The sequence below is a fragment of the Rhinatrema bivittatum genome, chromosome 6 (genome assembly GCF_901001135.1).
Source record: "Rhinatrema bivittatum chromosome 6, aRhiBiv1.1, whole genome shotgun sequence".
In the NCBI taxonomy this organism is placed as follows: Eukaryota; Metazoa; Chordata; class Amphibia; order Gymnophiona; family Rhinatrematidae; genus Rhinatrema; species Rhinatrema bivittatum.
In genome coordinates this window covers 318,368,036-318,387,872 of record NC_042620.1, presented here as the reverse complement: position 1 = coordinate 318,387,872, position 19,837 = coordinate 318,368,036, and the positions used below count along the sequence as shown (strand labels likewise).

General features: G+C 45.8%; 1 protein-coding gene across 1 annotated transcript in view; it reads right to left on the bottom strand.

The window, feature by feature from the left end:
* LOC115094469 (rho GTPase-activating protein 20-like) overlaps positions 1-19,837 on the bottom strand; it is a 146,969-nt gene that overhangs the window by 15,373 nt on the left and 111,759 nt on the right. The window contains exons 9-11 of the mRNA XM_029607554.1: positions 14,410-14,598; positions 14,088-14,263; positions 242-403 (exon numbers count right to left, since the gene is read on the bottom strand). Coding sequence (XP_029463414.1) covers positions 242-403; positions 14,088-14,263; positions 14,410-14,598 — 527 coding nt within the window. The remainder of the gene's footprint in view (positions 1-241; positions 404-14,087; positions 14,264-14,409; positions 14,599-19,837) is intronic.

Sequence of the window (19,837 nt, the reverse complement as noted above, 5' to 3'; positions counted from 1 at the left end):
ATCCAAACAGGAAAAGGCAGCGGTCCAACGTAAAGCACTCCTCTCATCCAGCCAAGGTACACCAATCTATAACAATCCTAACTAAAGTGTAGTCTCTTGATTTCAGCTGGGTTCTGGAGATACAGCGAGGTAATGTGAGTTGCCCGAGATGGCAGAGAGAGGTGAGGCTAGAATTAACCTCCCAGGACGCCTCCTCAATCACACGTTCATGTGCTAAAAGGCAGATCATCCCATAACTTACTGTGATGACTGCAGCAGCCACAAAGACGGACTCTCCGGACATCTGCACCTCGTCACCGGAATTAAGCTTCTCCTTCAGCTCCTTACAGATCTTGGCGTTGGCGGACCGTCTGAAGATGCCCTTGGTAGCGGGGCCTTCCTGGTAGAGCAGCAGCAGCATGTCCTGGGGGAAAGAACCAAGTGAGGACCAAGAAAGCGTGAAAGAACACAGAGAGAACCACAATCGACACAGCAATTTTTAAAGCTCTTAATATTTTGTTCTCTGCATCTGCGACAAAGGCAATTGGAAGTTATTGTTTCTATTAGGAAGGATAAAAACCCGAAGCTACTGTTTTAGTTTGAAAGAATTATTATTAATTCTTTTTGTTTTATGTAGCTCCATCAATGTACATTGCATTGTGCATATAAAAGGAGAATATAACAGCATGAGAATCAAATAAAGATTTACAAAATAAGAACCAATGATGAGACATACGGATATGAACTTATGAGGTGTGCAATCCTAGGGGCTTACAATGCAACCAAAGGAAAGCACGACAGAAAAGATACACAGGGAAAGGGGAAGCAGGGGACACAGAAAAGGGGGCAAGACAGGTCCTGGCTTGGGGAGAAGAGGTAACAAAACGCTTTGCAAAGTGGAATTTGTACCCAGGAGGGATGGCCTAGGATGGCCATTATAGCTGGCGGTTTGAACACTTGGAATGTAGATAGCAGGGTGGCTGGTGGGCGTTAATTTGCCTGCCTGGTGCAAAGGTAACGGACCTCACGTGACACCTAGATTAGATTTTAGAAAGTGCTGAGGAAGAGGCAATGCCGTGGTACACGGGAGTACCAATGGCAAAGGAAAGTGCAGGAGGAAGGTTCTGGGGGTTAAATTTAAGGTTTTAGGTAGGAAACTGAAATCCAGAACCTCTAAGATTGCTTTCTTCTGGGGAACTGAGAGCCTGTTCTGATGAGATGGGCTCCATTTAATTAGGGTGGAACTCAAATAACATGTAAAAAGGAGATAGAGCAGCTTTTCAACTAAACCATGAGGGAAAAAACAATAGTTACTCAGAAGTGTATGGTTCAGAGGGATGTATCTTCCAAAGATATTTTGTAACACAGGGAAATTAGAATATTCCAGTAGATAGGTTGTAGTTAAAGCTGAAGTAGCCAGATGGATGTAGATAAACAGCACACAGATGTGAATGACTCTGCATTGCCTGTATCTTCTGCTAAAAAGCAGGTTTTGAATAAAAATAGAAATAAAATTACAAATAATATTAAAATGTGTGTATGTAAATGCCAGACTTCTGAGTAGTAAGGCTGGAGAATTAGAATGCATTGCATTTTACGAGGATATAGACATTAGAGGCATTTCAGAGACATGGGAGAATGAGAATAATCACCAGGGTATAATATAATTATTGATGTGACAGGGCAGATCAAATTGGTGAAGCGGTGGCACTGTAAGTAAAGGATGACATAGAGCCAAGCCTGATAACAATCCTGCAGGAGTAGTTGCAAAGGTTAAAAGTTTGCATGAGGCATGGACAAGGTTTAAAAATACCATCTTGGAAGCCCAGATAAAATGTATTCCATGCATTAAAAAGGTCTAAGGAAGACCAAATGACTGCCAGCATGATTTAATAGTGAGGTGAAAGTGGAATTAAAGCCAAAAGGGCATCTCTCAAAAAATGGACAGTAGACCCAAATGAAGAAAATAGGCAAGTGCATAAGCATTGGCAAGTTAGATGTAGAAAGAATTTGAGAAGTAGCTTGCCAGAGAAGCAAAAATTAATAAAAGCTTTTTCAAGTATATTCAAAGCAAAAACTATAAGAGAATCAGCTCAGCTACTAGATGACTGAGAAATAAAACAGGTGCTCAGGAGGACAAGGAAACATGAGCACACACTTCCCATTGGTTCCTCACACACACACACACACAGCTTTCACTCTCATTGGTGCTTCACACACCTCTAACCCTCATTGATTCCCTATACACCCCATCTCTACCCCCATTGGTGCCTCACACTCCTGCCTCTACACCTCATTGGCTGGCGTCTGAGTCACTTAGTGTATGAGAGGAACTCTGTTATTGGCTGCCACTAAACTGACAGAGTTCAGCCGTACAAACGATCCTATTGGCCAGCTGGCCTCCAGTATTTCCCAGTGGAATTACTCCATTCACTCCATTATGGTATAAGCTGCCTTCAAAATATAATTTGTGTTAGAAACAACCAAATTCTAGTGTGGAGGAAGGAAACCATTTTTCTTTTCCCTGTGAAATGAATCTTATCTGCATCCAGACAGTGCATTATTGGGAAGATGCACAGCATATTCAAACTCTAACCCCCTCCAAAAAATGACTCCCTAACCTCCGGAAACAGAACAGGATACAAAGCCCTGACAGAACCCTTGACTGTGTAATGAGTGAATCGGATCTCAGGCATCAAAGCATTACAGCTGGGTTCCCTCTACTCAGGCATTTGCTTTTCAAAACCCTAATAGTTAACAATTATCAGTTTAAAACAAAAACACAACCCATAATCTATTGCAGCGATTCTCAACCGGTGTGTCAACAAGCACCGGCAGATGTCTCATGGCACCCGGTGTCCCATTGCCCTGCTTGTGCTTCCCCATTCCCTGCCCCCACGTAGGGCAATCGGAAGCCTCCTCCTTTTTACCTGCCAGTGGAAGTAGAAAGAAGGGCAGAAGCTTCTGATTGGTGGTGAGGCAGGAAGAAGGGACATAGCATAGGCCGTGGTGGGGGGTTGGGAGGAGTGGCAGTGAAGAAGCGAGACCAAGGAAAACCGAACCCCAATGAAGCAAGGCCACCATGGGAGCTCATCCCTGTGGCGGTGAAGAGGAAGCCCGACCCTTGTTTGAAATGTAAACCGAAGTGATTAGTAACCCTGTTACCTGAACTCCGGTATAGAAAAAGCCTTAAATAAATAAATAAATGAATGAAGCAAGGCCGCCATGGGAGCTCATCCCCATGGCGGTGAAGAGGAAACCTGACCCCGACGAAGCAGGGCCGCCATGGGAGCTCATCCCTGTGGCGGTGAAGAGGAAGCCCGACCCAGTGAATCAAGGCCGTCACGGGAGCTCATCCCCTGGGTGTGGTGTGAATGGGTGTAGGTGTGAATGGGAGCCTGGGTGTGGTGTGAATGGGTGTGGGTGTGGGTGTGAATGTGAGCCTGGGTGAGGGCTGGTGTGTGTGGGTGTGAATGGGTGCAAGCTGGTGTTTGTGGGTGTGAATGGGTGTGAGCTGGTGCGTGTGGGTATGAATGGGTGCGAGAGCATTTGTGTGTGATTTTGAGCTTGTATATGTGTGTGATTGAGAGAGAGACTGGTCAGGGAGGTGATGTGTTTCTGGGTGAGAGATAGAGACTGGTCAGGAAGATGACTGGTGTGTGCATGAGAGACCAAGACTGGTCATGGGGTCTAATTTGGGTTGTGTGTGTGAGTGAGTGCCTGGTTGAGGGCCCTAAGAAGAGGATCGTGAGGATACAGTTTCAGCAGCTGCTGCTGCTTCTGGTGTGTGCTTTTGGCCTGGAAGAGAAAGAGTTGCTGGAGATGCTAAGTAAAGATGTCTTTTTAAGTTTATTTTCTTGATTGACTGCCATTTTAATTATTGGGTATTATGTAATCTGTCTGTTTTGAAATATTTAATTGGTATTTGGACAATTTTTAAAATAATTTTTATGAGTTTTTAATTGTTGGATGTTATTCTGTTGATCAGCTGTTCTGAAACATTTATTAGTATAGTTTTACAATTATTTCTGCGTGGGGTTCTATAGCAGCTTGGCTTGTTCTGTTTTCCTAATAGGAAGTATATTGGTGTTTAGGGCCTAGTTTAATATTTGTAGTGTTGCATTTTTATAGATAGGGTTGTTACTGTTGGAGTGCATGCCATGAAGCAGGTGTAACTTTGTGTGCATTAGTTTGTATGCATTATTGCAGATCCTGGGACTATGTTAGGTGCTATATTTGTTTCCATTTCTCCAGGTTTGCACTGCATGCAGAATGGTTTTTTTGGTTTTCCATTCCAGTTCCTGTCTCCATATTTATAATTTGTGGTCTGTCCGTCCTTGGTGAAGGTCAGTTCTGGGTGTGTGACCGAGGTGAGGTATTTTACTAGCATGTAGGCATTTGTATCAATCGTATTTGTTGTGTTTTCTCAATAGGATATGCATTAGTGGTAAATTACTCTCTTTTCATAAGGAAGGCTATTGTACTTAGTAGTAAAGAGAGTTTGTTTTGCTTTTACTAAGATGTCACCAGAACCAGAATATCTTTCTTGTATGGTGAGTTGTATGGGTAAGGACCTAGTTCTGTTCTGACCCATTGTCGGGTGTCGAGGGGGTTCCCTTGGGTGCAGCGTGTATGTTTACATATAGCCCCATGACGGTCACATGTTCAGTGTGTCACGCATGTGAGAACCATCTGTCAGGTGTGTCCTGGCCAAAAAAGGTTGAGAACCACTGATCTAAACCATTCATAAACTTGTTCACCTATGCCAATGTCTCTTAAGCATTGCAGCAAGGGCTATGGTATCATATGCTGCAATGATATCTAAAAATACTGCTATTACTATTCCAATAGTATCTAGATAGCAAAGCACATAATCCATTACAGAAACTAATAAAGTTTCTGTACTGTGGTTTTTCCGGAAACCACATTGGAGGCAATGAAGAATGTTATTAATATTTAGAGACTAGTTGAACTGCTTAAATCATCAAAACCCTGCATAAAAGGCAGGGCTCAGCCCTCCATTTCTTGCCTTGGCAAATGGGTCGTCACTTATTGTGAGCTAGTTGCCGTCCTCGTTCCCGAGTTCCTGTGTTCCTGAATTCCTGTGCTTGTTCCAGTGTTCCCGTGTCTGTTCCTGTGTTCCAGTTCTCGTTCCGGTGTTCCTGTGTTGCTCCTGTGTTCCAGTGCCTGCTCCTGTGTTCCTCCGTTCCTGAGTTTGTTCCACTTCCTGTAACCCAGGGTGTACCTCCTCGGACTGATACCCAGTACTGACCTTGGCTTGCCTCTGACCACGCTTGGACCGCTACCTGGAACTGACCTCTGCCTCCCTCTGACCATGCTTGGACTGATACCTGGAACTGACCCTTGCTTTGGCTGACCATCCTCGGACGGATACCCTGGCTTTGACCCTTGTGCTCCATTCGGACACTGTCTTTGCTTCTCCTGAGACCACCAGGCCCACCTGCCTTGACGCTGTCTGTGGCCTTCCTCGAGCTAGACCACTAGGCGCTGCCTACCCTGCCCGGAGGACCTTCAGTTCCGGCCTTGTACCTGTGGTCTCTGGTACTCTGTTCCGGTCTAGCCCGTCTGTTCACCATCAGCCACGCACCTCTACTCCTTGTGGGCACACCTCTCCATCATCTCTCCGGGAGACCCACCTAAGCCCAGGCAGCCCAGGAATCCAAGGGCTCAACCCGCGGAGCCCCTGGGCTGTTATTGGTGAAGCTCCAGCTTGCCTCTGTCTCCTTGTGTGCTCCGCCTCGTGGCGGCAGGTGCTCTCTGGGATCCCTCAGAGGGCCATACCAATCCTGCGCCAGGCCAAGGATCCACCTCCAGCGCAACAGAATCCATAGACATTCAGCCCTAAAATGTTTTGAATCAATAGCTACCCGCACTGAACTAGTTGTCGGTGGATTAAAACATGTGGTAAACTTTTCCCCTAAAGTATAAGAAAAAGTAACAAAATAATGGTCTAACCACAAAACCGGTTGAATCACTAAATCGTTAACAGCTTTTTGAAAATGTTCAGGTATTATCAGATGGTCTAATATGTAACCCCCTTTATGCATTGCTAAAGTGATTAACTGTACCAGTTGTCAACTTTTTAAACTCTGGGTAAACCAAGAAGCTTGATTGGGGTTTGCAATCTTTATGAATGTTTAAGTCACCCCATAATTAAACTTTATTAGATTGTAATAGTAAGGATGTAAGGAAATCCAAAATAAAAGTAGAATCTTTGCAGATTAATCCTGGCAGATAGTACAAAATTACAAATAACCAATCTTGAAATCTAACCACCATCCATTTCCAAAAGCCATGACAATAGGTTTCACCGCTAAAGATGATTTATAAAATAATAACCCTCACCCTTTCATGATTGCCTTGTCCTGCAAGAAACTGTAACCAGGAGGACACGATAAGTTCAAAAGAGGAAGGTCAGTTGATATTAATCATGTTTCGCTAAGGCATAAAATATCTAACTCTGCTTCAGATAATAAAGTTGTAATTATATTAGACTTATTCAAAAAGAAAGCATATCAATATAGGCAAATGAAAAAGAGGTCAGTAAATGACCTAAAATATGATTGATTTAAAATAAGCCTAGAAGGCTAGGTAAGACCCTAACCCTGTTTCTCTCCCCAGGTTTGAGGATACGATTCGCAAAATGACCATCAAAAGTTTACCTTCTTCTTCCACTTATAACTGGGATTGGATTTACAATCATGACTGGGGATGAAATCAAACCCCAAACATACAAACTAAACAAAAGAAATAACTTATATAGTGTAAAAATCCCAGCAAAGGCCTTGGCGAAGGGACCAGAAAAGGGACAAGGCCCCGTGGGCCTCCAATGATGACAATGGCAAGGGGGCGGAGCTACCTGCTGGCATTCCTCACTGAGAAAGGTAGCAGCTGATGCATCTTACAAAGTGAACACTGTCCTCGAACGCTCATGCCTCAATAAATTAGTCTATAAGCTACCACCCACCTCTTGTCATTTTTACTACACCAGATTAACACGGCTAACCCTCTGCAGGGCTGGTGCGTCCCAATAAGTGAACTAGGTGGTCACCTAGAGCACCAGCCATTAGGGAGCGGCAAAGAGCAGCCATATGGGGCTGCCAGTGGAGCCCATCCCACTCCCGGCCGAGCGGAGTAGAAACTCGGTGGGCCACGAACCGCGCCTCTGTGTGTGTGTGAGTGAGAGGGATTATGTATGTACAAGACAGCAATGGTATTAGTGAGAGAGAGGGAGGGAGCCTGTGTAAGGGTGCGTGTGGAAAAAGACAAGGAACCTAAATGTGTGTAAGAAAGTGGGCCTGTGAGTGAATGAGGTCAGGGCTGGAGCCGGGGTATGGACCGGGGAGGGGAGGGGAGCGGGCACAAGGCAGAAGGTTTGCCTAAGGCGCCTAATACCCTTGCACCGGCCCTGGCCCTCTTAAGGGGGATGATTCAATATAGGTTAGCAAAGGGATGTCTTGCCTAACCAATCTTTTAGAATTTTTTGAAGGTGTAAATAAACATGTAAATAAAGTTGATATGGTGTATTTGGATTTTCAGAAAGCATTTGACAAAGCCCCCATGACAGACTCCTACATAAATTAAAAAGTCATGGGATAGGAGGCAGTGTCCTATTGTGGATTAGTGACTGGTTAAAAGACTGAAAACAGAGGACAGAACTAAATGATCAGTTTTCGAAATGGTGGAGTACCACAGGGATTGGGACCTGTGCTGTTTAACATATTCATAAACATGACCTGGAAAAAGAAACGACAACCGAGGTGATCAAATTTGTAGGTGACACAAAACTAATCAAAGTTGTTACAATAGCAGCAGATTGCGACAAACTGCAGGAGGATCTTGCGAAACTAGGAGATTGGGCAACTGAATGGGAGATGAAATTTAATGTGGAAACGTGAAAAGTGATGCACAGAAGGAAAAATAATCCTAACTACAGGTACACATTGCCGGGTTCTGTATCGGGAGTCTCCACCCAAGAGAAGGAGTCATTGTGGACAATACATTGAAATCCTTAACTTGGTATGCAGCAGGGGTCAAAAAGCAAATAAAATGTTAGGAATGATCCAAAACAAAATGGAGAATAATATGAAAAATATTTTATAGCCTCTGTATCGGTTCATGGTGTGACCACACCTTGAGTACTGTGTGCAGTTCTGGTCAACCCATCTCAAGAAAGACATAGTGGAACAAAAAAAAAAAGGTGCAGAAGATGACAAAATGATAACTGGAAAGGAATATCTCTACTATAAAGAGAGGCTACACAGGTAAGGACTCTTCAGCTTGGAAAAGAGACGACTGAGCAGGAACATGATAGAAGTTTATAAAATACGAGTTTAGTGGAACAGGTAAATAAAGGATGATTATTTACCCTTTCAAATAATACCAAAACAAGGGGACACCCCATGAAACCAACAATCAGCAGATTCACAATAAATCAGAGAAAGTACTTTTTTTCTCAGTGCACAATGAAGCTGCAAAATCTGATGCCAGAGGACTAGAGGACAATAAACAACCGAAGCAGTTGTTTCTTGTAAGAAAAACATGGACAAGAAGTATAATAGCTTCTGTAGCCTCATGTCACATTGTAACATCTTGTTGGAACACAGGTTCTAACCTGAAAACTGTAAAAGGAAAATTGGTTCTTACCTGCTAATTTTCGTTCCTGTAATACCACAGATCAGGCCAGACAAGTGGGTTTTGCATCTCTACCAGCAGATGGAGACAGAGAATGAAAACTTTTCAGGCACTGCTACATAACCGAGAGTTCCACCTGCAGTCCCTCAGTATTGACCTGTACCCAAGCCAAGATGTCTAAATTAATAAACTCCAATAAACTCCGGGCGAGTAGGGATTCAGAGTTGGAGTCCCCTAAAATTACGACCCCTTGTCTCAGACAAAGAACCTAACAACCTATGTACACTTTTAGAAAATCTGAGTATGTTTACATACTGTCTCAGCAACATCCAGAAGTGAGGAAGTCTTTCAAAAGAAGGGGACAGGTCTTTGGACTAATCTGTGGTATTATAGGAATGAATATTAGCAGATAAGAACAAATTTTCCTTTCCTGTGCATACCCCAGATCAGTCCAGACAAGTGGTATGTACCCAAGCCCCTCTATACTGGGCGGGAACTCGAAAGACCCACGAGCAACCTCCTTTCCCCAAAAACCGCCTCCTCTGGCACCCGCATATCCAAGCAGTAAAGTTTGGTAAAAGTGTGAAGAGAAGACCATATTGCTGCCCAACAAATCTTCTGTGGAGAAATCAGTTGACACTCTGCCTAGGAGGTTGCCTACGCCCTAGTGCAATGCACCCGCAACCCCTCTGGCACCATCCGACCCTTACAGATTTAAGCTGTATTGATCGCCTCTTTCAAACATCTTGCAATCGTGCCCTTGGAAACCTTATTTCCTTTCTTTGCTCCACTGAACAGGTCAAACAGATGATCTGATTTCTGAAAGGCATTCACAAATTAAGATATCGCAAAAGAATCTGCCACACATCCAATAAGTGAAGCTCCCTCACCATAGGAGCATCTGGTGACAAATTCGGAAAACTTGGTAACACGACAGCCTGGTTAAGATAAAAAGAGGAAACCACCTTAGGCAAAAAGGAAGGAACCATATGCAATGACACCCCATCCTCCGAAAAGCATAGCAAAGCTTGCAGCTTTGATATCCTTCTGGCTGAACAGATAGCCACTAAGAAAACAGATCCTTTAAATGTTAGATCCTTTAAAGAAGCCCAGCACTTGAAGCACCAGATTAAGATTCCAGGCTGGGCATAACTACTGGACCGGAGGATGCAGATGTTTTGCCCCCTTGAGGAAGCGCACCACATCCAGATGAGACACCAATGGTCTTCCCTGAACCCTACCTCCAAGAGACCCTAAGGCTGCCACCTGAACCTGAAGGGAATTTTAGGCCAATCCCTTAGCCAAGCCACTCTGTAAAAAGGCCAAAACCTGCAGAACATCCACCTTCAAAAGTTGGACCTGTTCTGCAAACATCACAGTTCAAACACTCTCCAAACCCAGATATAAGCCAGTGATGTGGAAGGCCTCCTCACCTGAAGCAAAGTTGTAATCACAAGTTCTGAGTATCCCTTCAAGCAGAGCCATTGCCTCTCAAAAACCAAGCCGCTAGACAGAAGCGATCCTCCTGGTCTGAAAATATGGGTTCCTGCCGCAACCACCTTGGCAGATGGCCAAGCGAATGGGACCATCTACCGCTAGATGAACCAAGCCCACAAACCATGGCTGGTGCGGCCACTCAGGTGTCACCAGAATCACCCTGCCCAGGTGAAGCTCGATGTGACGCAATACTCAACTTATGAGAGGGCAAGGGGGAAACACATACAGTAACAGCTCTGTTGGCCATGGCTGGACGAGGGTGTCGATGCCCTCAGAGTAGACCTGCGACTGAAAATCCGAACTATCTTTGCATTTCCTGTAACTGCCATGAGGTCCAACTCCAGCCTACCCCATCTGGCCTGAATAAGGGCAAATGCCTCTGCCAAAAACTCCAACTCCTCCGGATCCTGATGCTGTCTGCTGAGATAATCTGCTTGCATGTTGTCCACTCCAGCCACATGCAATACAGCTATTCCCGCTAGATGGTTCTCTACCCAAACAACCATTCTTGCGCCTCCTGCACTACCAGATGACTCTTTGATCTGCCTTGATGATTGATGATTGCCACCATCATCACATTGTCTGAGAAAACTCGCACCAACCTCTCTTGACTGGGTAGGAGAAATGCAAGCAAAGCTTTGTGAACTGCTCTGGTCTCCAAACGATTGATGGACCAGTATGCTTTTCTGGTGACCACCGTCCCTGGGCCAATTTCCCTTAACAAATTTTCCCCCCCAACCTGTGAGGCTGGCATCCGTGGTCACCACCACCCAGTCGGGTACTTCCAGGTCCATTCCTTTCTCTAGATTGTGCTGAGACAGCCACCATGAGAGACTAGACCTGGCATCCTCTGGAAGCGGTAAAAGAAGCTGAATGTCCTCTGAAAGCAGATTCCCACGGGACAATAGAGCCCTCTGCAGAGGTCACATGTGAGCAAAGGCCCATGGAACTAACTCCAGCGTAGAAGTCAGAGAACCCAGGACCTGTAAATAATCCCAGATTCTGGGAACCAAAAGCCGCCAAAGACGAAGCACCTGATTCTGCAACTTGACCACTTTCCCCATGGTCAGAAACACTTTCTCTATCCGGGTATCAAACCGAGCCCCCAGATAGTCCAAAGACTGGGCCAGTTACAAATGACTCTTTGCCAGATTCACCACACAGTGCAACAAATCCAGGAGCTTCCTGACCCGTCGAACTGAACAACGACACTCCACTTCCAACATTGCTCATATGAGTCAATCGTCCAGGTACGGGTGCACCAAGATATCTTTCCTCCTGAGTGCAGCCACCACCAACAGCTTCGTGAATGTCAGCAGCACTGTTGCCAACCCAAAGGGAAGGGCCCAAAATTGAAAGAGCTCCCCTAGGACATTGAACCTCAGAAACCTCTGGTTCTCGGCTCTTATGAGAATATGGAGATAGGACTCTGTCAAATTCAGTGACGTCAGAAACTCCCCTTTGCACAATACCGCTATCACCATCTACAATGTTTCCATCTGAAAACGCGGCACCGGAGGGCAACATTGATCTTTTGAAGATCGAAAATGCGTCAAAAAGTCCCCTCCTTCTTGGGACCATGAAATACACAGAGTACCTTTCCTGTCCCTTCTCCTGAGGGGGCATCATAACGAAGGCGCTCAGGAGCTGGAGCCATTGCAAAGTATCCCGCACTACGTCCCATTTGGAACGGGAGACGCAGTGGGAGATTACAAAGGCATCCTTGAGCGGACGAGAACATTTTAAGGCATAGCCATCTTTTACCACTTCCAGAACCCACTGTTCTGACATGATTCTTGTCCACTACTTGTAAAAGAGGGACAGCCTCCCTCTGATAGCCTCCGGAGAGGAATGGACCAGCCAAGGACTTTTTGGTAGTTTTCTTGTCCTTGGGCAATTTATTGCCCTTCGACTCCCCCAACTGCTTCATGAGTTGCTCCAAATCCTCTCCAAATAACAACTTGCCTTTGAAGGGGAGGTTAGACAGCTGGGCTTTAGACCACATGTCCGCTGACCAATTTCGCAACCATAGAAGCCTCCGCACCGCAAGCACAAAGACCATATTCTTGGTGGAATTTTGGACCATGTCATGTAGGGCATCTGCCACATAGGCCACACCCGCTTCCAAATGAGTTGCATGAGCGACCTCAGCCACTGCCCTCGACACTTTCTCATGTGTCTTCTGAACCCAGCACAAGCAGGCTCTCTGCATCAAGCTCCTGCAGACTGCTACATGCTCAAAGCCAAAACCTCAAATATCCTCTTTAACAGAATTTCCAGCTTCCCATCCTGGATATCTTTCAAAGTGGCCGAACCTGCCACTGGGAAGGCTGTTTTTTTGGTCACTGCTGACACCGCCACATCCACCTTGGGAATCTTCCACGATTACAAGGTTTGTTCCGGCAAGGGATATAACTTAGCTATAGCTCACCACCAACTTCTTCACCTTCTTGGATAACGGAAAAGCCTTAGGTGGTCCCCGCAGTCCCTCCAGGACTGGGTTTACTCCCTCATTGTCCGAATCTTCCTGAGTGACCTTAATCCCCAACTCATCCAACACTTGGGGAATTAGCGGACACAGTTCCTCCTTATGGAAGAGCCTGATCACCCGAGGATTATCTCCCTTTGCAATCAGGACATCGTCCTAGGGATCCCTTTGCAATCAGGACATCAGATCCTAGGGATCCAACAAAGTGCTTACAGGGTCCTTGTCTAGATCCAGCAGACCTCCCTGCAGCTGATCAGGGTCATCCGCCTTGTCTGATGTGTCCCCATCCTCAGCAGCAAACCGTCCAAGACCAAGAAGTCACAGGATCCTTCCCAATCCTGCCTGCTTCTCATCCCTATGCTTCTTAGCCACTTGGGTCTTCCTGTGAAGGGACCACTTGGATCCTGCCTCCTTCTTAGCTAAATGGACCTTATGGATCTTGCTCCTCATCCCCCTGGGCCCCCTCCCCTTCCCTGTTTCCCACAGGGCACTGATCCACAGGAAAGAGCAGGGAAGGGGAGTCCCAGGGCTCCCCAGTAGGAGCCTGGCTCCTAACATGAGGAGCTAAAATGGCTGCCGTCTCCTCAGACCCCTGCCCCCCCCCCCCCCCCAGGGCCTCCTGAGCTGGCCCAGATGACCTCGTGGCTCTAATGCTCCTTGCGAGTCCCATGGAGGTTCCAACCCCACCGGAGTTGCAATTGGGACAAAGCATGATCGGGTTGAGACGCACCCGCTTAGAGCCACAGCCACAACAATCTTTCCTGCGCTAAGCAGGAGGCGCCATGCCACAGCGATTGGGCCCAAAAATAGCCCCTGCTGCAAAAATACTATTGGTGACACTGTCCGATGCTGAAGAGGCACCTGGCCTCACTGTATGACACTAATCTGGTCCCGCTCACCTTTACCTGCCTCCCAGCAGTGAAACCAACCAGCCACTTGATCGCTGCCTCTGCCCTGCTCCTCCTTGCTGTTTTCTTTCTTCTTTTTTCTTAAAGGAGCACATACATCGGCATCCACACAGGTAAGAAAGGGAAATATAACCAAAATACATCCCTGCTTCTAAATGGAGGCTGATCGCTGAAGGTGACAGGGACCCAGAGGGGGTGAGGGAACCAGGACGCCTGGCTTTCACCCACTCTGACGACAAGGGTTGAGCTAGAACAAGAATCATCAACCCCACTTGCCCTGCTCTACCCGAGGGATGAAGGAACCTAACACCTTGGGGAGCTGTAGTTTTTCTTCTTCTTCCCTATGTATTTTTTTCCTATCACTCTAATAACTCCAGACTGCAGGCTTGCACCTCTACCATCTGCTGGAGACTGAGAAATTATGTAGCAGTGCTTGAAAAACTTTCATTCTCTGCCTCCATCTGCTGGTAGGGATGCAAAACCCACTTGTCTGGACTGATCTGGGGTATGCACAGGAATGGACAATGAGTAAGGAATAGAGCAAGTACGTCTCATCTTACCATAATGGGCTTGGGGAGGATGCCATTGGGGCACACCGAGGACAAAGATAAGCCAAAGAGTTTCCTGGGTGTTGTGGGGGACTCTGAAGAGATGCTGCCTGTGGGTGTGCTCCCACTCCGACGCAGGGCCCAGTCGATCAGAGACTTCTTTCTCTTTGTATGTTTCTGCATGGCTTCTGGGAGAGAAGAAGGTTGGCTTTTAAGCTTGGGTGCTCCTCTGCTGAACATGGAGAAGAGAACAAAGTACAAACTCCAGAAGGGAACATATTTGCTGCCAAAGAGTGGCAAGATCACCATGTCTAAGAAGCCAAAGGCTTGTTACCTCTCCTCAGCTGCACAGTAGCCTGGGGCCTTGGTTTCAGGATGAAGCGGCATTGTCGGTCTTTGGGCAGCTGTTCCAAGGGAGACATCTCCAAGCCATCAGTCAGAAGAATGTTATTATTGGATCCCTGGGCAAAGTCTGCTGAGTCTCGGAGGCAGTTCAGTATTATGCTGAAAGGTTGCTCATGGCCTGTTGAGGAAATGCATGGAAAAGAAAAAAAACAAAGACATAGTGAAGAAGAAGAACTAACGAGGTCAACAGCAAGTCTAGATGCACCACTTAGCCGATCAACTTGTCTGCATCTGGCCTCTGTTTCCCTCACCCTTCCTTCAGTCTGTTTTGCTGTCAGCTCTAGAGGGACAATCGTTGTTGATGAAACAGATGTAACCCTAAGGGGTGTAATAGCTCTGGCTTACTGAGCTATGTTCTGTTGCATTAGATCTGGGGAGTTCATACTGTAAACTAGGAATGTTCTAGTTGAAAGAGGTCATCCAAAGGCTATTTGAGGAGGATGGCTTGTAGGAGATATTGGGGTAGCCCTTCCTATTAGGGGTGTATATTGTGTGTTTTTCTAAAAAGGTTAAAGTTTCTCTTATTTTTGTACTGGGAAGCTTCCAGATTGGTAGGCAAGGGCAGCCCTAGTAGGTGTGTGTCAGAGTTGAGAGTGGCAAGTGTGACAGCCAGCCAATGGTTGTGTGAGTTGTATAAAAGGAGAAAGTGCACATATTCCAGGGCTTGGTCATCTGAGGAAGGAGTTAGGACAGCAGGAGGCTCTGGAGGAGCAGAGGAGAACAGCAGTGCTTCATCCAGAAGGGCTACCAAGGACCTGCTGAGTGGCGTTGAGCTTGAAAGGGGAGACCAGTGCGGATTACAGGAGTGTGATCAGAGGTGTACTTGGGATTTCAACAGCCCAGAGTTGGACAGAAGTGCAAGAGTGAGGATTACAAATTCTTGTTGGTTGAGATGAAGTTTGGAATTTGGATGCAGAGACTGTCCTGGGGTGAGGATGGGGGTGGGAGGGGGCTGGTTTGATTTTAGGAGGAAGGCTGCAGCTGGTTATTTCAGTGCAGGGCTGGGGGCTGACACTCTGTGTTTAATGGAGTCTGGATTGTGAACTGACTCTGAAAAGTGAGTACTGAATGCTTGGAAAAGAAAGGGACAAAGTTTGCATTTGGACCTTATACTAAGGAACTGTGTTGGGGAGTTGGGGGGAGGGAGGCTGACTGAACCCAGGAGGGGTTGCAGCTGGTTATTTCAGCACAGGGCTGAGGACTGACACTAAGCCCAAAGGACCGGGGTCTACAGACTCTGTTGCCGCTCCTGAAGTTTCATGCCTGGATGCGAGCTGGTTCTGAAGTGTGAGAAAATTGGTTACTTCTGTACCAGATGAAAAGTCCCATCAGGACCCCTTACAGTCAGGGGAGCTAAATGAAAGAGGTTGTTGAAAGCCAGAAGTGAGAGAGGCTGCCCTGAAGTGCAATAGGGGGAAGAGGAGCTGGAGCCACAGAGTTTCTGGATTACAATTTAAAAACTGCGAAAAGGTGAACTGTGATTTTAGGGGCGTAATCAAGATAACCGAAGTGAATATGGAACTGGACTGTGATTTCCAGAAACTATTTTTTTCTGCATTTACCTCTTAAATGTTATAATAAATTGGCTATTTATTTGGAGTCCAAGTGAGGTGTGGACAGTGGAATTTGTGGACTGGGTTTGAAGTGTCTTCAGCCAGTTTGACCTGACAGGAGATCCTTTCCCAAGCCCAGACACAGAGACTGCATATACCTTACCCTGGGGTAGCCGGCCAAATGCTTCCAGGACTGGGAAGATGGCTCTTTGGTACAGGGGGCTACACAGGACTTTGGAAATCACCACACATTTCTCTACAGCTTTGCTGCAACCGTAATGGTATGCAAAATGAAGTACAAGGATTGGCTCAGTGTCTGTTATAATTTGCTGCCAATTCTTTTGTCACTCGACTCTGCATCCTGCTGCAGCTGCACCACAGCTGTAAACACATGCTGTTATTGCTTTGTGCCCCCTCATTGCCCTACGGTTTTCATCAGAAAGGTCTAAACTGAGTTTAAAGGACTAGGAAAAACGCAAGGCACTACTAAATAACAAATGACACCAGAATAATGACATTTAGTTTTCAGAGATCTTCCAAGTCTCATTTTTCCCGCCCTGACAACACTTCTTTAAAGCTACTCAAACCTCTATATATTTCAGCGAGTACTGTTTTTTTGTTTTGTTTAAGGCGAGGTGGGTGGGTATAATCACGGTGCCGTCCTGTAGAGATCAGGAATCTTTTTTTCCTTGATACTGGGTTATGTGCCATTAATTTCTCCACTTCCCCTGCCATCTTTTTATGGACGGGCCACTGAGACACAAACCAGTGGGATTCATGTGGCAGTCACAATGGTGCAAAGCATCTCAAAACCGAGGCACTGGACAGCAGACATAACCCCTTTCCTCCAGTTTGGCTTGAGCACTTCACAAGCACAGAACCACTTCACAAGCACTGAACCATTTCTGGGCTAGAAACAAGGCAGCAGGGACTTGAGGAGGGGCTGAACGGCCCTGTAATCTATGTGCATGCCATTATAAAAATCCAGTGACTTAGCAGGAGGACTGAGTGTTCCTGTAGCTTATCTGGTATTCACTTATTTTACTCTAAGGGAATGTTTATTTAATATACTGTTTCTCCCATTAGGCAACAGTAATTTTTGGGGAAGGGAGGCAGTGTTTGAGAGTCCCTGTGACATAGGCCATGAAACAGCATTAACCCTGGAGTGTGTTCCTCTTTTTAACCTACAAACAAGGCTAATCAGAAAGAGTTATGTAAAGAATGGCTTCATGATTTTTAATGTTATTTTTTATTTTGTTAAGATTATTTTAGAATGTTTTGTTTATTGTATTGATTTTATTTGCATATTATTTATATTTTACTTTGTGAACCGTTGTGGTCTTCATTTGGGACGACAGTATATAAAACATGTAAATAAACAAATAAATAATCTGATCATTGTAGTGGCACAACAGAGGTTCAGTGCTCAGTCTGGAAAATGAAGCACCATCCAGCAAAAATATAGAAATAAACTGGGCAAGAAGTTCAGTGCTAATCGCTCTCCTGAACTCTCCCACCTCCAGCTGCTTGATTCTGCATTTTCTTGTGCTTGTTTTACATACCTTTCAGTTACCTTCATGTTCAGGAAATGGGTTTTCTGTTTCTTAGTGTTTTATCCAGAGTCGATGGTATGGGATTGCACCTTATATGTAGGGACCTTTATTTTTCAGTTTAAACCAATTTTTACCTATACATTCCAGGATTTTTCCAAAGATGAAAGATCTGTTTAAACTGATTCTCACCCTAATTTTAGGCTGATTACAGAACAGTTTCAGAGCTATGGATGCAGCATTTCAAGGTCTCCCGCCACTGCTGGAAGCCAGTGCAGGCCGAGGAAGCATGTACCATGTTACAAGTTCCGTTCACCCGCCAATGAAAGTGCTCGCCCTCCAGTGCCACCCATGCAGCATTTCAAATCCCACCTCCACCCCACCTCCTCTGACCAACTAGGCAAAGAGTCTGCTGTCCAGTGCCGCGGATGCAGTGCTTGTCCCCTCACCGGAAGCTCTCCTGGCAGGCTCCCTAGCCCGCATAAAGCCAGAAGTGCAGGAGCCACAGCAGGCGTCCTGCCGGACATGGAGGGAGGAGGAGGAGCCTGGAGCCACCACCAGTAAGGATGAATGCGACTGGGGTGGGGGAAAAGATGGACATGCTAGGCAGGGATTTGGGGGTAGAGAGGAAGAGTGGGAGAATCTGCTGAATGTTATTTAATTGGCCTGGCTTCTGTCCGCCACAATAAGTCCGATAATATTTGCCCCAGAAAAACTAGTCCCTACCTAATGTATGGTGTCCCCTGCTGCATTTCCCCAGCTATCACCCCCAAAGCTCCTACAGCCACTTGCTTAACAAGTGGCTGTAGTCTCTGAAGCTCTAGGCATTGAGTACAGGCCACTGATAATGCAGCAACATCAGGATTTCCTGAAGGACAACATTATGGGTGTGACAAAAGAAAGAGAAGCTTTAAAAACAAAACTTACCCTGGAAGTTAAGAAGAGATAAGAAAGAAGAATGGGGGTCACTCTCTCACGCAGGTGGAGGAATGGCCTAATAGAGCAGCAGGCAGGAAACCAGGGCTCAAATCCCCCTTGATTCTCCCTTTTTACCTGGGTCAGGTCACTTAATTTTCTATTGCCTCAAAGACAAACAGAGCTTGATTTACTAAAGCTTTTCTCCTATTCTGGATGAGATGATGGTGCAGGAAAGAGAGCTTTTAGATTTGTTAGGAACTGGGAAGCACTGTGGGAAAGTTGGAGCTTATTCTGATGGGATGGGTTCCACCTTCACCTGGGCGGAACCAGGCTGCTGGCACTAACATCTGAAAAGGAGACAGAGCAGCTTTTCAACTAGATCACGGGGGAAAGCTGATATTTGTTCAGATGCACATTGTTCAGAGAAAGGTATCTGCAATGGATACTGACACAACAGGGACATTAAAACATCCCAATAGTCAGGCATTAAACAAAGATATAGACATAACTGGCATCTCAGAGACCTGGTGGAAGGGGTAACATAGTAACATAGTAATGATGGTAGAAAAGGATCAAATGGTCCATCTAGTCTGCCCCGCAAGCTTTTTATGGTAGTAGTATCTGCCATGTCATGCAGGTTACCCCATGTTTCTTTTAAAGATAGTAACTACCGTTCCGTGCAGGTATCCCCAAGCCTTATGATACCCCATAAAAATTTTCTACTAGCAACATTTTTAACAGGTGATGAGCCTTCTTGAAAATTCAGACAGTGCTGTTTGACGTGCTTTGCTTATGAACTTGTCCATTGAAGCAGCCCTGTACTTTTTTCCCTTATGTCTGCATATCAGTACCCCAGACCATAAAAGTCTGGGCACATGTTGGTGGTTGTCTGAATCCAATTCCCCTTCTCCCCACAGTCGAAGCGGAGAGCAACCAATGGACATGGAGAATGGGACACGGTGGTAGCAAGGTACGAATTATATCGACATGACAAGGCAGATCAAATTGATGGAGGATGGCATAGAGTCAAGCAGGATAAAAGTTCTGTGGGAAACAAACTGCACTCTAGAATCCTTAGGGATTGAAATTCCATGTGTGTTGGGGAAGAGTACAGTAGTGGGGGATGTAATACCATCTGCCAGGCCAGAATGAGAAAACAAACTGAGATTAGACAGGCTAATACATTTGGCAACACAATAATAATGGGAGATTTCAATGATCCAAACATTGATTCATATCGGACATGCTGTGGATGTTATAAAAAGGACCGCTTCATGCAGCAGCGGGTAATGGAACCAATAGGGGGAGATGCACTTTAGATCTAGAGCTCATACAC